The sequence below is a fragment of the Thermobia domestica genome, chromosome 7, assembly GCF_964235325.1.
Source record: "Thermobia domestica chromosome 7, izTheDome1.hap1.1, whole genome shotgun sequence".
In the NCBI taxonomy this organism is placed as follows: Eukaryota; Metazoa; Arthropoda; class Insecta; order Zygentoma; family Lepismatidae; genus Thermobia; species Thermobia domestica.
In genome coordinates this window covers 135,557,578-135,576,636 of record NC_137460.1, presented here as the reverse complement: position 1 = coordinate 135,576,636, position 19,059 = coordinate 135,557,578, and the positions used below count along the sequence as shown (strand labels likewise).

General features: G+C 36.8%; 1 protein-coding gene across 1 annotated transcript in view; it reads left to right on the top strand.

The window, feature by feature from the left end:
- The first annotated feature begins 382 nt into the window (after window positions 1-382).
- LOC145690409 (ATP-binding cassette subfamily G member 4-like) overlaps window positions 383-19,059 on the top strand; it is a 265,830-nt gene continuing 247,153 nt past the window's right edge. The window contains exon 1 of the mRNA XM_081765254.1: window positions 383-879. Coding sequence (XP_081621380.1) covers window positions 597-879 — 283 coding nt within the window. The 5' untranslated portion in view covers window positions 383-596. The remainder of the gene's footprint in view (window positions 880-19,059) is intronic.

Here is a 19,059-nt window from a genome sequence, read left to right as displayed (position 1 = left end):
AAATATCGGTGGAAGTATTTTACAATTACGTATCGTCTTTTCGAGTACAGAATAACACCCATTCAATGCTACACAGACGTAGTGGCTTGTAGTATTGCACCCTTCAAAGCTCGGACCCCTCCCAAGAAAAAAATTCTGAATGCGCGTCTGTGCCTCGCCAAAGTTAGCAAAGTTATCATCTTTATAATAATAATATAGCCTACTACGCGATATTGAATGAAAGAGAGTAAAAGTGACCTATGAACGAAGAAGCACTGACATGAGTAAATCAGCCATCGGATGGCAACACTGGAACCACTTTCCATTGACCTTGCGGAAACGCCCCACTGCAGATCTCCACCAATCCTTGTCAGCGATAAACTCGTACCTGTCAAACGACGATTCTTCAACTGCATGAAGTCTCTCCTCAGTCTCGAAAAAATCCTCTTTTAGCCCCCGCATGCTTTTTGACAGTAGTTCATCCAGCGCTGTTTGCTGAAGAAATCGGAGAGCACACTCAAGTGCTAGATCACGTGCGAACTTCAATGTTTACAGTGTACGTGTGTTCGTGCTTCTGAAGCAATTCCGTGTTCACTGAAAACACAAAAACAATAACAATGTCTCTCAGCTTAACGACAACAATACCGGTAACAATGCAACAACAAGAGACAGAGAGAGAACCAAAAGCCGAGTCTACAATGCTTCCTGTAGAATCTTCAACAATGGAAGAACCAAAAGTGGACAGTAATCGGAGACCATCAACGGGTAAACGAAGAAAATCAATAAGATTTTTACGAATAAAGACCAATGCAAAACTTCCTACATTAACTCATTTGGTTCAAAAACCCGCTGTGAATCTGGAATTTGAACGGATCAAATATTCTGTGCCTGCAGGGAAAGGTGAGTACTTAACATTTACTTTTCTGTTTACTTCAGCTTGTCAGTGATATTTTTATATCGGACTTTCCGTAATCTGTTCTATTGTGCAAGAGGGTACTGCAGCTTTATTTCAGATTTTGCTTCCCAGGGGAGGGGAGTAAGATGTACTCCACGGACATAAGATTATGTTTTACATTATTAGTATACGAAGTAATAAACAATTGATTAAGATATACAGTTACTCGAACTCAGAAAGGACAATTACTCTCCTCCCCCCCCCCAAATGACACCCCTAGGAAAGCTACCCAAGAGAAGAAAGCACAAAACGAGACAGAGTTCTTTCAATACAAACAGGCAAAGTGGCTGAGTGGCAGAGCGCTTAGCGCTGGTGTGTGGCGTCCCTAGTGCGATCCCGGCTAAGTTGTGGTAGACAACATCGTATCGGGGGTTTTCTTGAGATACTCCCGTTTCCTCCCACATCATCATTACTTACCTTAATCATCCGTCTCCCTTAGCCTAACAAGCATAAGTGTGGGACGTTAAACTGAAAGATTTCATTTACCAATATAAACATATTTTCCGAGAGGTGACAGCCTCAAATTTCTTACAGAGGGAGGAAACCAACAGTAAGGCTCAGTGTTCCAATTTGATCAGTTTATGGCTAAATCTACCCATATTTTCACATGGTGTTTAGGCACTAAAAATGTAATGTAGCTGTTAGCTAAAATTTTGGCCAATTCTGCATTCCAAGTTGCCATATTTCAAACTATTTGCGCTTAACGAAGTTGGATATCCCTTTTTTTTTTTTTTCAATTCAAACATTTTTAAAATTATGAATGAAAACAATAAAATGTGTTTTACTACGTTAATCTGCAGGCCTTCGTTTCATATAGCCTCACTGTTGAAAGAGACACTAAACTCAAAATCAAATAATCGGTCTACTTGGAGTACTCTAGTACTTACATTGCCACATCACAACCTATCTTAGGCATCTTATTTACCATTCTCACTTACTAGCATGGTCTCAGGCAAATCCAGATTCTGGAAATTCCTCTTTCTGTAGACAATTTCAACGCATAATTTACGAACAAGAATTTTGAGCAAGGACAATATATTTTTAGTATTGTCCTAGGTCAATAGCTCCACCGATATGTAACAACTATTATTACTGCAGATATTGAGGGTAAGAATGGAACTCAAGGAACGTATAGCACCCAGTGATGGCGCCATAGAAGGGAGGGATCAGCGTCTGTCTTCGGTGGCAATGCCGCCTTCCCCCTCAGACAGCAAATTGTATTCTATGTCATATAATATAAAATTATCCTTTTCTTTATATACAAAAACTGCTTCCCTGCCAAATATGTATCTGCCCTTCCAGTTGCCCCTCAGAGACTAGGGGGCAACTTCCCCTCCATTTAAGTTTCATATCGTTCGAGGGGTCCCACTTTAAGATGAAACTTTCTTACTGGAAATAATACTATGCAGACATTAATGTACAAATGAAGCATGGAATAAATTCATCATATCCAAGTAATACATCTAACACAAAAGGACACAAATCTCTGTAATTAAGCCAAAATGTGATTTCAGTAAAATATCTATCTAGCCATATTCATATATATTTCCCTTTCAGTAAAATATCTATTTCTAGCCATATTCATATATTTTTATTTCAGTAAAATTTCTACTATTAGGGTAAGGGCCGCGGTGGCTCAGTGGTTGCCGGTGGATGTAGCCGAGCGGTCTGAGGCGTTAGGTTGATGATCGTGAGGTGAAGCCCATTGGGGGTTCGAGTCCTCCTGTAGTAGCAAGGGTGGTATTTTAACTGTCCTCGATGTTTGTGTGTTCGCGTCCCTGTCGAGTCTAGTAGTCCTGAGAAGTGGTTAAAATAGATAAAATAGTCAGGAAGTTTTTTTTAAAGAAAAAGTGGTAGAGCGTTCACCTCTGGTGCTTGGGTTCCCGGGTTCGATCCGAGCCTCCACCAAGTGAACTTTGTGGTGGACAAACACCATGTGCGTTGGTTTTCTCGGGGTTCTCCCGTTTCCTTCCACTTTCTTCATTCCACCATTTCATTCATTACTCATCATCACCGTCTCCTTTAGTCTAACCGGCATAACCGCGGGGCGAAAAACTCAAAGATTTCATTTCATTTTTCTACTATTAGGGCGTCCAGAAATATTTTCTTAGTGGTTTAACTTGTATCAAATATTAACCCCACTATTTTACTTCTAAAACATGGAATGGTTTCAAAAGAATTAAAAGTAATTTAAAATTCTGCTACTGCCCCATCATCTGAATAAATATATTTCCCTGAGATAAATCATAAGTGTTCTCTGGACCTTACTTCATTAAAACATCGATTGGGCTTCTAAAAGTACTAAAAATGTTTATGCAGATTTTAAATTCTCTGGGGTCACCAAATTTCCTATTTTGATGTGGGCCGAACTTTCTATGGGGGCCCAAATATCACTGCTTGTTCTCCAGGAATATTTCTAAGTTACTGCCCCTCTACCTCAAACAAATTAAAGTTAGCATCGTCACTAATAGCACCTCATGAATGATGCAAGCAAAGCACATTGAAGAAGTTTTAAGGGTGGGTTCAAAGGTGAAAGTATTTTATTTGAGAATACAGGAAGAATAATACCATGTTGCAGGTAGCTATACTTTAAAAACTATGAAATAATATAGAGTCTATTGCTTCCTTTATGGTTAAATTGTGTTAGTTATAAATTTTGCTACAATTTTATGTTTACCCACTTTTAGCCAAATTTAATGCGTCATTTAGCTATTTTTAAGGAACCTTTTGGCAGGGCAATAACAAAAATATCAAAGAACATTACAAAACCATTTATTTATTTATTACTTATGGAATTTCTAACGGAGCTGCTGCTCTTTTTACAAAGGTTATATTAACTGGATATTAATAATAATAAACAGTGAAACATAATTGAATTTAATTACATATTTTTTTTATATGTTACGGGAGACTGCATCTGTTAATTATAGTACAGTATGAAGGAAATCATTTTACTCAGAATGAGTAAAATGCACTAAACTGAATCAAATGTGGTAAAGGAAGGTGCAAGAATTTTTACATCTAGTTTTGAATCGATTTTAGAATTCTGTACAGCGTTCTGTTTTAGAGGGGTGGTACACAGTGCTCAGTGGTAGAACATTCACTTGTTGTGCGTGGCGTCCTTCGGTCGACCCTAGCTTGCGCCGAGTGGACTTTGTGGTGGACAAACACCATGTTCGTTGGGTTTCTCGGGGTTTTCCCGTTTCTTCCCACTTTATTCATTCCACCATTCCATTCATTTCTCTTCGCCACCGTCTCCTTTAGCCTAGCCGGCATAATCGAGGGACTTAAAACTGAAAAATTTCATTTCATTTCTGTGTTTTAGAAGGGGCAAAATTAATTTCGGCTTTCTCGTCTGCAATCCAATGTATAGAGAAGGGAGATATACTTGCTCAGTGATACAGCGCTATCCTATGCCATTAGAGTTTTACGTGCGAGGTAAGAATTGACTGTAAGGGTATAATGAAAGTGATGTATCGTCTCGGAAAGTGTACCTGTCTCGTCTCGTATTTCGTCACGAAAATTCTGTCTCGCATCGTCTTGTCTCGTGGGCAAGTCTTTCCGTGGGTTTTTCTCAGGGCTTCTACGTTTCCTCCCACATTCTTATTCTCCACTTCCATAAGGATTTATTTCCAGTGTTTGTCCATTTTCTTTACCCTCCAGGGGAAGAAGAACATCGATCGTAAAACTAAAAGATTTGATTTGAGCCTTTTGTGGAAAAGTAATTTTATCAAGAGAAATATTCAGTGCACTCGTTTATTTGGTATACATAAACGTGGTTAGGTTTAGAGATAGTGCTTGCAAGCAAAGAGTAATGTAAGAACTTGAGAATCGTGGTCCCATGAAACGAGACATTTCTCTTCTAGTTGACGTCTCAAGGCGACAAACTTCACGAGCTTCGTGGGTAATTCTTGTTCGCCTAAATCTTTTGATTGCAAACACTACTTCAGTGTTGCGTGATTCATAATAGATAAACTATAAATAAATAAAGTTATTGCATGAACATAATGAAGAACATTTATCAACGTTTAAAGACTTAATTTTGAGTATAGCGTCCCGTTCAGCAGTGAGGCTATATGAGACATGGGCCTACTGATTAACATGGAATCCGAACCACAAAAGCTCCTGCCGGGAATCAAACCCGGGTCTCCAACGCCAAAGGTGCGTACGCTAGCCGCTTAAGTGCGTACGCTAGCCGAAGGAATTCAAGTTTTAAAGATAAAAACGTCATTACACAAAATACTCCTATAATAAATACGGTTTGAATGTTATTATATCACACCGTTCGTGGACCTCTCTTGACGCGAAAGGATTCTGATATTCATTAGATGAAATTAAGAAAAAAAATCAGGCCGTAAAATTTTTACGTACAATTACAAGACGAAACGGGACGAAAATTAATTCTTCGTGAATCAAGATGAGACAAAACTTGAATAGAGAGGACGTTACATGAGGGGACGAGAAAACTACATTTTTCGCCTCATATTATCTCGGATCTACATGGGACAAGTACTCAATTAGAAAAAAAAATGGTGGACACGATGGCTCAGTGATTGAGCGCCTTCCTCTGGTGCGTTGGATCCCTGGTTCGATTCTCGGCGAAGTATGTGGTAGACAACATGGTGTCCGTGGGTGGTCTTGGGGTAGGCCTACTCCACCAATTATTCCATCATCATTCAATTGCCATAATCATCATCCGTCTCTCTTAGCCTAACAGACATAATCATGACTCGTTAAAGGAGCGTTTCCCAACCGGTGTGCCGCGAATGGACCCCTGGTGTGCCGCGAGGAAATCGAAACAAAATTATTAATTCTATAGCAGCCAAATTGCAAGACAAATTGCAGGGGGAAAAAAGGAAAATATTTGTATTTCACATTACTATGAATTTCTACCATGGAAAAAAAATACTATAATTGTAATATATTATTCTACATCTATTACTATGTAGCAGACAATATTTCGGCTCGTACACATTTCCACGGTTAGCTGCTATGTTACGCTTCAATTGAGAGTCATACTAACATCGAGAAATGGAGGCACTTGTACGGTACGCGTCAAGTGAACGTTCATAGAACACTCATTCGCACGTGAATGACAGAACAACACTTTGTTCAACAGCTGTGTTTTGACTTGCGACGCATCGCAAGCTGTGTGATTGCAATAATATGCACCGGTTTTGGTTAAAACAGCAAAATTAAAACTACAAGACATTTGTTTGTTCGTTCGTTATTTAGTGATCTTCGTTCTTATAGTGAAAGGTTGGATACAGTTTTCGAAAAAGAAAGCGTATTTTTTAAAATCTGAGTCCTATATTTCATTGCAATTGTTTTCTATTTTAAAATTAGAATAAAAAATAAGCATAATGAATTGGAAAACTAGTGATCGAGCTTTCATGTCTGTGAGATGATCAGTAATCACAGGAAAAAAAAATACCATGGTATATTATATTTTCAAATAATAATAATAATAATAATAATAATAATAATAATAATAATAATAATAATAATAATAATAATAATAATAATATCTATGAGTGTGCCGCGAGAATTCAAGTTACACTCGTAGTGTACCGCAAGTTGAAAAGGGTTGGGAAACGCTGCGTTAAAGAAACAAACTGAAAGAAAAACAATTCCTTATATATATATATATTCCGCATAATTTTCAGGAACGTATTTATGATTAAATCCGTTAATCCTTTGACTCTCTATTCATGTTTCAAATGATGAAGACGTGTTTTATGTTTTCTGAACTGACGTTTCAAAAGCAACTAGTTGCCTTGCTCCTCAGAGTTATGATAAAATGGATTATTCTTGGACAACCGTTCTGGCATAATTTTTATCAGTAGTATATAGCGTCATTATTTGGAAACAATGTGCAACAATGGTAGAACTGTGTGTGTCACTGAAGTATATATGTCATTGTTAGAGGAAGTCAGATAAAAATAGATACACTGTTATTTAAGAGTGTATTGTTTTCATATAGAGTACATAAATAAATAAATAATATGTTCCAATAGAATGGTCAGCTACGGAATTTTCCCTCAAGTATCTCATTTTGCCCAGCTCGACGTGAGATGTCAATTAATGTATAGTAACCTCGGTCTAAAGACAGCCACTTGCTCACAAAGGGAAGCCAACCCCGTGTGCGGTTTCATTTCACACTGTCCTGTTTTATTTTTGTCTCCATTGAAAACTAGCAATAAAGTGAACCCAAGCTGTTGCCAAATCTTTGTCAATGATCCTTTTTCTTTCCTTTTTTCTCTTAATGGCTGCCTTTAGACCGAGGCTACTATATGAGTAGAAATATACTATGTCTTATATTTGGACAATATATACTACATCTGTGCTGCGTAAGGACGTGAAACACAAATACTGGCTGCTAAAATTACTGGCGTCTCTGACATGTAAAATTTTAGGGGAACATCAAAGAAAGTGATTTAAATGGTAGTACCTGCTTATTATCTTCAATTCCATTTATTACCTTTCTGCTTACCTTCATGGACCCTCTAAGGTATATCAAAAACTCGTGTTATAATCATTTCGCAGCCTGAATATTATATCCCAAATAAATATTATTATTATTAGTTATATGTTATTCTGAATAGTAAATAAATTAAATTAGAATATTGAATATTTGGGGGAGACGCTTTCCCCTCGTCCCCCTGCCAGAGCCGCCCATGGCTAAAATTATGCATAAAATTGTCCATAGTAGCTATACATTTTATTCTAATGATTATTCGTAAGGAAGTGATGTTTTACCTTAAACGATCAGGTGTACGTATATATAAGTGTAGATATAAGAATGTAACATATCCTCAAAAATGCATATTTATATGTTACAGGAAGTTATTCGTTTTATTACGGGAAACACTGCTCACATAACATACGTGACGTAATATTGCGTTTGTTCTACAATACATTCGTTATTTTTTCCTAACACTATTGATATATGTAATTCGAACTCAATCTCATTCACTTCTGACCTCATGAAGTGAGAATGAACAAATGTTGATCGTTCATTTATTCCATTTTTTTCTTTCTTTTAAGCGCCGTGGGTATTAGTGACACGGACGTGTAGGTTGGAATAGCTTAGCTTGAATTTAATGTTCCTTTTAATCTCCGAAATTTATATAAGACGGAATATAATGTTTAAGAAAGTGCGTTCCGAACCAATACTTGGACAAATATCCAAAGCAAATGCCCCACCAGGAATCAAAACTGAGATCGTGTGCATTAACTACTCGGACACAACAAAGTGCACATTGGTCTGTAGTTTAACGCAGAATTCGAATCACATGTGAAGTAAAAAAAAAAAAAAACTTAGATTTCCTATGCTGAAGAAAATTTATCGGATTAACTCTTTTTTCTTTCTTTCTTTTTTCACCAATTGAGAAGTTTGAATTTGGTAGTTTTCTTCCATAAATCCGTTCTTGATCGATGCAGTCACCTCACTATATTATTTGCGAACTATGCGACATTACCACCTCAGAAGTTGATGATTCACTTTTTGGCTGAATTGAAAACAATTCATGCCCTCGTAAATTTATCTCAGGTATTACAAACGTGGCATGAATCTTAAAATTTAGCTCTAAAATCATCACATTCTTCAATCCTGGTATCTGTGTCTAAATTTAAATCGGTTTATTTACACTCAGTCAATAATGTTCACATTTTATTTTGTTTACAAATTCCTATTTACGTCACAATTTTCCAGATACAGTCTCGATTCGTGATGATTTTTTTTTCTAGTCTTATCTCGAGTCTCAGAAAAAAAATTTCGCATTTCAACTCCCTTTGTAAATTTATGTACAAATTTTCTGCTCCGATTTTTTTTTTTTATTATTAATTTCATCTAGAAGTTATCACAATCAATCCGCTTCGTAAGAGGTCCACGAAGGGTGTGATATAACAACATTTACGCAATATTTATTACTGTATTATATTATATAATGATTAACGCATCATTGTACGTTGATACGCAACTTACGCATCATTGTACGCTCTTCATTGTGTTCGTACAATTATTTTATCAATTATCCGTTTTATGCCACAAATCATGTAAGAATAAATCTGAGATCTAAGGCTTGGGTGATGTTGATTGTTTTATTATTATTATTATTATTATTATTATTATTATTATTATTATTATTATTATTATTATTATTATTATTTTTATTATTATTATTATTATTATTATTATTATTATTATTATTATTATTATTATTATTATTATTATTATTATTATTATTGGAAACTCATTATTCGTCATGAATTTGTATCACGTGGTCATATGGTAAACAAACCGTTGTACCAGAATATTTTATTGCGGTTGAGGGATATTGTAAGCAGGAAAAGGCCTAGAGGCCTGATTTGTGGGAAAACCAGACTTGGATCGTTCCAATTCGCGTACTCACGCTTCGCTCTTCATCCGCAGTTATCTTGCAAAACATCAGACTCCCGTTGTGTCACATACATCTCATGCCCCAGCAGAGTTCCCAAACTTAAAATCACCTTGAAAGGCTGTCTTTTCCAAAGTACAGAGGACATTAAGAACTAGCGATAAGAGATCAGCGCAATATCCCAGAAAGTACATTCCAGGAGACTTTCCCGAAAGGGAAGAAACGTTGATAGTGGTGTATTGGCAGTAGAGAACAGCACTTAAAAGGTACAATGAGCAATTAAGATGTTATAGCGAAAGTTCATTTTATTTTTAAATAGACCTCGTATTTTCTTTTTGCGCCAATAGTCGTTAGAATTTATGAGATAGCATTAGCGTGCATAGGGTCCTAGGTTCGATTCCAGCTCCAGTCAAGTAGACTTTGTAGTGGACAAACACCGTGTGCGTATGTTTTCTTTCGACGATTATCACCGTCTCTGTTAGCCTTGGTGCATTAAACATGAGAGAGCTCCTTCGTGTCTAAGTGGTTAGGGAACGCGCCTTCGGCGTGGGAGACCTCGGTTCAATTCTTCATGTCGTTCGAATCCCTCGTTAAGTTGTACGTATATGCCTCATATAGTCTCAGTGCTGAATGGGAGTTACTCTGGGTTCCGCTACACACAACTTTTGTTTTTATATGTGGCTATGATACATGTATCCTCCCTATTCAGAATTGCTAGTTTTTTTTTTTTTTTTTTAATGGAAAATTGATACGGTCAATCATCCTTGGGTTTCGAAAGTTGGATTCTGTGTAACAAAATACATCGAATTCATACACTGGACTCCGGTGCACAGAACTTGTATTTTTTGTGTGTGGCTGTAATTAAACAACCACCCTTTATTGATCTCATTTCATTGACTAGTGTTGCCAAGAGACGAGACGAGACGAGACTTCAGGCTGTCTCGTCTCGTGCAAAGCATGTCTCGTCTCGTGTCCCGTCTCGAAAAAATGTGCTCGTCCCGTCTCGTGTCTCGTCTCGAAAGGTTCTGTCCCGTCTCGTCTAGTCTCGTCTCGTTTGTCTCGTCTTGTCTCGTAAAAAATATAGCAGCATACCATGGGAACGAAACTTAAATGTAGCAGGCTGCACCATGCTAATCAAGATCCAACTAAGTTACAAGTATTAACCAGAACACAAAGACAAGAAATGTCACGGTAACTACACCGTGAAGCCTTCACCTCTGGTGTATGTGGTAGTCGGTTCGATCTCGGTTAGTGCCATGTGAGCTTTGTGGTGGACAAACATCGAATGTGTGTGGGGGCCGCGGTAGCTCAGTGGTAGAGCGTTCATCTCTGGCGCTTGGGGTCTCGGGTTCGATCCCAGCCCCTGCCAAGTGAACTTTGTGGTGGACAAACACCGTGTGCGTGGGTTTTCTCGGGGTTCTCCCGTTTCATCCCACTTTCTTCATTCCACCATTTCATTCATTACTCATCATCACCGTCTCCTTTAGCCTAACCGGTATTACCATGGGACCTAAAACTCAAATATTTCATTTCATTTCATTTCATTTTTCGAATGTGTGTGTTTTCTCGAAGTTGTCTAGTATCCTACCACTTTCTTCATTCCACTAATTTTCCCATCATCATCCATTCGGGGTGAGCCAAAGTTGCCTAAAGGTCTTAAAAATAAATTCAAATAAGCTCACAAGGCAAGGACAAATAATTTACAAGATAATATATCTCTGCTGTTAGTTGTCTGAGGCTTCTCGACCCTGGCTTTTTTTTTTTTTTTTTTTTTTTTACATTCTGAAACATTGAAATTTGTTTCACCAGTTTCAATACACGAATATACAGTAAATTGCTCATAGGTACGTTGAAGATGAAGACACTAATGTCAAATAATGTTTACAGGACAAGCAAAGTTCGGTGTAAAGGTGTCACCATCCACGACACTATCGTATACTATCAGCCCACTTGCTTTATAGTGTCTGTAAAGATACATATATATATATATATATATATATATATATATATATATATATATATATATATATATATATATATATATATATATATATAGATAGATAGATAGATAGATAGATAGATAGATAGATAGAGAGAGAGAGAGAGAGAGAGAGGGAGAGATGGAAAGATATATAGATAAATAGAGAGATAGAGAGATAGATATGTGTGTACACTTTGATTTCATATATTCCAGCCTTTAGGTTTCCATACCAATCCAAAAGCTACTTTTCATTTTAGCATGTTTAGATTTGTTGCAATTATTTTTTTTTAAAAAAAGCTCGGAACCAAATAATTTTATTGAGTAATGGAAAGTATTTGATTGAAATTTTATATGTTACTGCACAGTAAGCTCTACTTAAAGTGCCATAGTAATGGGAGCTGAACGACACATCGGACCAAAGAATACTTGGGGCCAGTCTTCACCTCCATGGTACAATCCGCGGCAAAAAACCTGCAACATGAGCATATAAGTTTATTGTGAAATGACGAAGTCTTTTGCTCCAAAATAAGTGTGCACGGGAGGAGGCCGAGGTTTATCCTGGCATGATTTGTTCCACTTAGACGTTATGTTCATTCCCTGTACTGTTAGGCGTAGTTTCACAATAAACTTACATTCTCATGTTGCAGGTTTTTTGCCGCGGATTGTACAAATCTGTTCCCATAACCGCGGGGTGTGTGCCACTATATGGTGGTTGCCCCGTTTGTGTAACAAACTCATGACAATACACCTAGATTAGCTAGTGGTCTAAAGAAAGTTGATTTTTGGGTGGCCATTTTGGATTAAAGTTTCTTATATTGTCGTGATCTATTCGCAATCATACAACGTCGAAATGTTGACACATTGGGTACGGGGATTCGAACTTGTAACCGCAGATGATTGTATAATTTATCAATGAGGCATGTTGTGTTAATGCACGAATGATATCTTAATCAATCCATCTTAGTTTTTCCTTGCCATTCATTAGCATATTTACTTGGCCCTGTATAAAACTTTTTCATAATATATCCACCACCGGTTATTAACCACTTTATTGAAACGATCACAATATTATATTTTAGAACTGGCCTTTGAAATTAATTCTTTATTATATTTGCTTTCCAATTCTTCTAACTTCGTTTGGAAACATATTTATTTGGCTTCTTTGTACATACTGTTAGACTTCAGTTTTTCGTTCTCTTTGCCAGGGACGGCGCCAGAAACGTTTGATGGGGTGGGCAGAAAGAGGCGGATCTAGTTTCTGGGTGGGCGGACAATGAAAATAAGAACTGGGCAATGTATATATATATATATATATATATATATATATATATATATATATATATATTGGACAATAATTAAGTTTCAATTTTTATACTCTTTAGTTAGCTAAGGCTCAGACCGAAATAGGGGAGGAACAAGGATGTGGAAAACAGCTGTCTTGCCCTTGTAGAAGGTATAATTCCGGCATCCGCCTGGTGGGACTGAAGAAATGCAGGACTTAGGATGGACTGCGTGAATTAATATAGAAGAACTGCCAGGGGTATTATAGGACAGATGATTCAGAATCTGACCTCAAAATTACAAAACTCAAAATGGCGGATCCAATATAGTGATTACAATTACAAAATGTATTCTGGTTTGAAATTCTCTGTACTTAGCCAATCGAAATTATAGTTGGTAAGGGTTACTACACTGAGAGAAATGCATACTCCAGTCGGCATGTAAATGCTGTTTTTACCAGGTTACGCGCGTCACCTCATTAAGTAATGTTGTTTCATCCGTAGTACTGTCTACACCACCGTCCAGCGAAAATTTTGTATTGTAGGACCACCATTTCAAATCTAGAATTAACGCCATACCCATTCCGACGGTGGTAACTTACGTATATAATGTTGTTACCACCTTCCTACGATTGTTCCCTCCTGCTTCTTTCTAAATCTGTGACTCCCTACCTTACGAGAGTAATAGTTTTCAACACGAAACCAATCATGTGAATAAAATTATCCAATCAGAGCGAGTCTAGTTCGACGCCGAACTCCAGACTTGGCATGGTATTCCCACTTGCTGTACTTTTATACATGAAATTACATTACTTAAGGAGCGCACCCGCGTAAATACGATGTATCCACACGGAAATCCTAGTCCTTTTTTTCTCAGTGTACGAGAAGGTTGCAGATCGATTTGAAATCCCTCTCTATTGATTTGAACCCCCTTTATCTTAACATAATGCTTGATTAAAATGAATCTCTCCACCTCTCCCTATTCGAGGTGCTTATGTATAGTGAGTCCCCTTGCCTCTCAGTATGTTAGAACTTCACATTGCCTCAATTGTTATAATTATTAATTTATTGAGAAAGCGCTTCACAGTAATATTTCGCAAAAAATAAATAAATAAATAAATAAATAAATAAATAAATATCATAAACATTGGAAAACGCTTGACAGTAATGACATTTCGTAAAAAAAAAAAAAAAAAACGCATAACGATGCATAAACATTGTTTACACCAAGCTCACCTTATTACAGAAATAACTGTGACAAATCGCAAAACACAACAAATCTTCTTTCAAATAACTGTTTTTGTATCACGCATATCTAATAAGATTTGCAAATCTGGGAGAAGAAAACTGATTATGAATCAGCGATTTGGATCTAAATTATATTATTACGGAGATGTAAATTTATGTTATAGTTGTTGTAGAGGACAGTAGCAGTAAAATATATCAAGAAGTTTTTCCACGACCTAAACACGAACGCATCAAGAAGCTGAATCCTATCAGTTGTTAGTGCTGAATGGTTTCGATTTTGAGGTACTCTTTTGTTCGTAAAATAGGTTGAAAAGTTGATTAATTTTGACCACTCCACGAATCTAATAACAAAATAAAAAACAAGTTTTACGTCCCGTGATTATGCCGACTAGGTTAAAGGAGATGGTGATGATGAGAAATTAATGAAATGGTGGAATGAAGAAAGTGGGAGGAAACGGGAGAACCCAGAGGTAATCCACGCACAAAGTGTTTGTCAACTACAAGGTTCACATGGAACGGGATGGGATCGAACCCAAATTTCATGCACCAGAGTTGAACTCTCTACTACTGAGCTACCGCGGCCCCCAATAACAAAATGGATTTTGCATTAGACGCTGGGAGAAAGACCCCTTGAAACCATGATCTCACAAGACCTGATCTTAATTTTCCCGAATTTGATGCTTTCACAAGGACATTTTCAGATTAAAAGAGGTTGGTTTGGGCTATAGGGCCAAATGTTCTATTCTTTTCCTGGAAAATAATTACCAACGGTGATAACAGAACACAATTTTCAGAAGTTAAAAGCTGTATGGTGTAGCTGTGAGTCAGATTTATTGACTGTGAAGCACTTTCTACTGTGTGTGGCTGTAAACGCAATAGTGAGAGATGCAGAGACTCACTTTAATCAAACATCCTATTAAAATGAGTACAGAAGGGGGTTTCAAATTGGTCTGCTACCTCCTCGCAGTAATCTCTGCTAATTATTCTTAGCTAACTACAGAGAATTTCAAACCAGAAGACATTTTGTAATTGTAATTATAATTGTGTTGGATCCGCCATTTTGAATTTTGAAATTTTAGCGTCAGATTCTGAATCAGCTATCAAAGCCTCCCCCCCCTCTCGCAGTATGTTTTCTTCTAAATTAAATGGTTGTTTTCGGTCTGTACTTAGAGACCACCCCTAAGGTTCAAAGGGTGGTTTCTACCCTTAAATCTTCATCATTGCTGAACCCCCCCCCCCAAAAAAAAAACGTATCGATTACTTTTCAATGTTTTACAAGTATGCAAAGTTTCATTCAAATCGGTGAGGGACACTTCCGTAAGTGTCCTTGTGGGAAACGAAAGTAATTTTGCATTGCTTTTCTTCCTCATAACGTTTCAAAACTTTCGGGGGAAGTTTCAGTTCCACCTCTGCACTATCGACATCACATCCATTATGTGCAAGTGGTTCAATTTTCTGAAATGAGAGGAAGTGTTCACTTTTAGGATGAAGATTGCTTATCCCACTTATAATCATTGTTCATTGCAGAGTTAAACAGGGTTCTAGAACCTATTACATTACAATCGATACTAGCACCTATTGCTTTTGAAGTACAGGTACACCTTTATTATTCTACTTCTGTTGGGGTGGGCGGATGGGTGGGCGAGACCATCCATCGGGTGGGCGGTTGCCCACCCCCGCCCACCCTTAATGCCGTCCCTGCTCTTTGCGCAAAAAGGAGAGCTCTTCCTTTGGTTTATGCCCCTCACTCTCCACCAAGCAAATGAAAAATAACATAAACAAAGAGTTTTTTTTTTTATTTCAGTCACAATAGTTATTTCATCTGGCTGCACCCCAATGTCTGATTTGTTTTTTCTTTAAACACCTAACTTCCGTACATTTAATTCTTTCATTATTTACATCAACACGGTTCCGTATAGTAAAGGTAAGTTTAGTGAAGGCACGTCTTGTTTAAACTTTTTTTTGGGTAGAATATTTAGAAGCTCACATTTTAAATTATGTCCATAAGCTTCGGGAATAAAATGATCGGAATAGACGCTGGCGTTTTCAACTTTAAAGATATCTTTCCGACAGCATTTCTTTCGCCAAACTTTCCGCAAAGGAACCGAGGGAAATACATGATAAATAACTTTGGAACCCGTAGTATTTCTACTATAATTGCGACAAATACTTAGTGTAGAATTCGACATGCTTATAGGCTAACACGAGCACTACAGTAATTAATGTTTTCTTAATACAGGAAAGCAAGAATCACTCACTTTCCTGCAAAAATCAAAGAAACAAACAAGGGTGAATGACAAGAACCTTGGGCGAAAGCTGTTTCTGCTCCCGCCGTGACGTCACAATTTTACTGCATCTTCGGTTTTCAAAGAAGGGTAGTTATGCCGCGACCTTAAAAGAGGAAAGAAACAGTAGGGTCGGCGAACCTTGGAAGCAGAGGGCAATTTCGCACACTGGTCAGATCAAACATTTCCGCGTAACAAAACGAAGGCCCCCCTGTAAAACCTCTTCATTTAAAGTGTTATTGTTAGTATCATAAATTTGCTGAAAGCAAACAATTTGAAGGGTTCGTCGATAATATCTGCTTCTTTTTGTCCTGCGCCCGCCTTCCAAACGAAGAGGTGAATTTTACAACATGACTGCTGTATAATAAGCGAGCGATTGGTAAAATGGTAAAAGTGTATTTTTATGTGTATGTGTGTGTGTGTGTGAGAGAGAGAGAGAGAGAGAACGAGAGAGAAGACAAAATTTTATTTGCAAGATTCCAATTGCCGTTTTCGGTTAATTTCGGTTCATATAGCAAAAAGAATACCGCCACCAGAGAATCCGCCATCTCAACCAGAACTTTCAACTACAGCCTGTAATGAGTGTAGACCTTACCCAGTTTTCAAATTGAATAGATGGGGTGGTAGTTCGGTTTCTTGACCTTGTAAAAATCTTCCCTGTCTTTGATTTTGTTTGTCATCATTCCAGCCAGAAATGGGAAAAAAAATGAGAATTCCTCAGTTTACAGCAAGGGGAATTGGGGACAAGACATTAAGGATGATATTCCTGGAAGCTCATGTATCTCGATTGATTCATTCAATAGACAGAGGACACTTTTCTATGAAGGCTTTTCAACATGTTTTCTCACAAAGGGGATTTTCCTTTTGCAATCTATATGACCACTGGCAATTTCAATCTTGGCCATTCCCGCCAGCGTTTGCATTTTCGAGACACGAGACGGGACGAGACATTTCACAAGGCGTCCCGTCTCGTCTCGTGTCTCGTCTCGTTTTCGAGACGGGACAAGCCGTCTGTCTCGTCTAAAAGGGTTCCGTCTCGTCTCGTGTCTCGTCTCGTTAACGAGACGAGACGAGACGGGACACGAGAAATGTCTCGTCTCGTGGCAACACTATCATTGACAAAGTAATCTATAAACCTTTAATTTTGAAGCCTCTAGATCTGAGCGTAAATGCATATAAGTAGGACGAATAAAAAACACATATCTCAAAAGTAATGTTTCGTACAGAAGGTCATTGAATGTGTGTGTAAACGTTGAAATCTTGAACTTCTTTTTTGTAAAAGGATTATAATACTTCCGTTGTCGGTTGAGAGTAGCATCTATAGAAAGCAACGAACATATAGAACTTTGTTATAAGTACAGTCATAAAATTTTATGTTATATTATTATTATAGTTTACTGTTAACTATTCACATTGAATTTTATTTTATTAATTGTATTTATTATGAACATGTTTCGATTTTAATTTCTTTGTTTCATTCTTCATTTCATATAGGCCTATTTCTCTTCAACTCCCAAGGACTATAAGTGTTGATACGATATACATAAAGAGATTTTTATTTTTTGAAGTAGTAAATCTTGTAAAGCACAATATCTGTTTATTTCCTACTACCTTTACTCAGAAAGTAACAAAAGAACTAGTTTTGAAAGTGTGAGTAATCTATATGACGTGCAACATTGATCATATATGAAACATTGGATTTTCAAGTTATTACTGCAATTTATTTTACTCAGGAAACTTTTTAAATTTTTTCACAGAGGAAAATTCTTATACATAAAAGTAGTGACATACAGGCTTCTGCTAAAGTATTGCATTGGGAAATGCACACCATGTCATACATATACTACATAGGAAGTGAATAAACGATGTGAAAAAAAAATATGAAAGCATTCCAGGTGTTCAACAAACTACATACCTGAAAGTCAATCAAAATAATGGAAAGATTTTAACTGTAATTACAACTGTATCAACTTCTAGATCCGCGCCTTTATAATATAATATTGTAAATGGAAAAAAATAAGTTAATTTTCCAAAAAAGTAATTGTTTCAGTATTTTTTATGATACGTTTACAAAATCTAAAATCTCTTTAGAAGAATTAAGCGCTCTACCAATGATTCCTCGTGCCCCCTTTGGTACATTGATGTTTACGAAATTAACTGTGATTTATGGTCGTACAATTTGTTATTTTACATTTGAAATTCGTATGACCTTGAATAGCTACACTTCAATATTTGACGTCAAATTAGTTGTTTTCGCATTTTCTTTAGGACAGAGGTTATAGGAAGAATTAGAACTACTGTATACATTTTTTCATGTTGTTTATTCTTCAGCATTAAACGTTCGTTTATGTATATAACGAACTTTCAATACAGACGAATAAACAACGCATGAAAATATTTTGATACGAGCACGCAAGTAATATATAAGAAACCAAACACAATTATAATTGTTTATATCTCTTTCATGGGAGACTAAACGTTTGGCGAGACTTAACCTGTACTGTAGTTGCACGTACGCTTAGAGGAATTGTTTTTATCTTTATTACTCACACGAAATATGCTTCTTTCTGGTAGCAATATAAAGTAATTAGATCATTCAACTAAGCTTCGTTTTACTGAAATTTGGAATTTTCTTATATTTAGAGACGAAACTTTTTCGTTAATGTGATAGACCCCTATGTACGAAACGTTAAAAAAAAATGCGTATGTGTTTCAGGAAACCTCAAATTATTCACGTCACAAGATAATTCAGTTAGACCTTACAATCCGCTTCTGTAAGTGAGGGGAAACCCTGCAAAATCCTACTAGTCAATAGTGCCTAGTCCTTTTTTTTTAAAAAAAAAAAAAAAAAAGAAAAGAAAAGAAAAAAAGAATCATTCTCCAAATATCCGTTTGTTTTCTTGAATTGCTTGTGGTGGTACATTGATGTTTA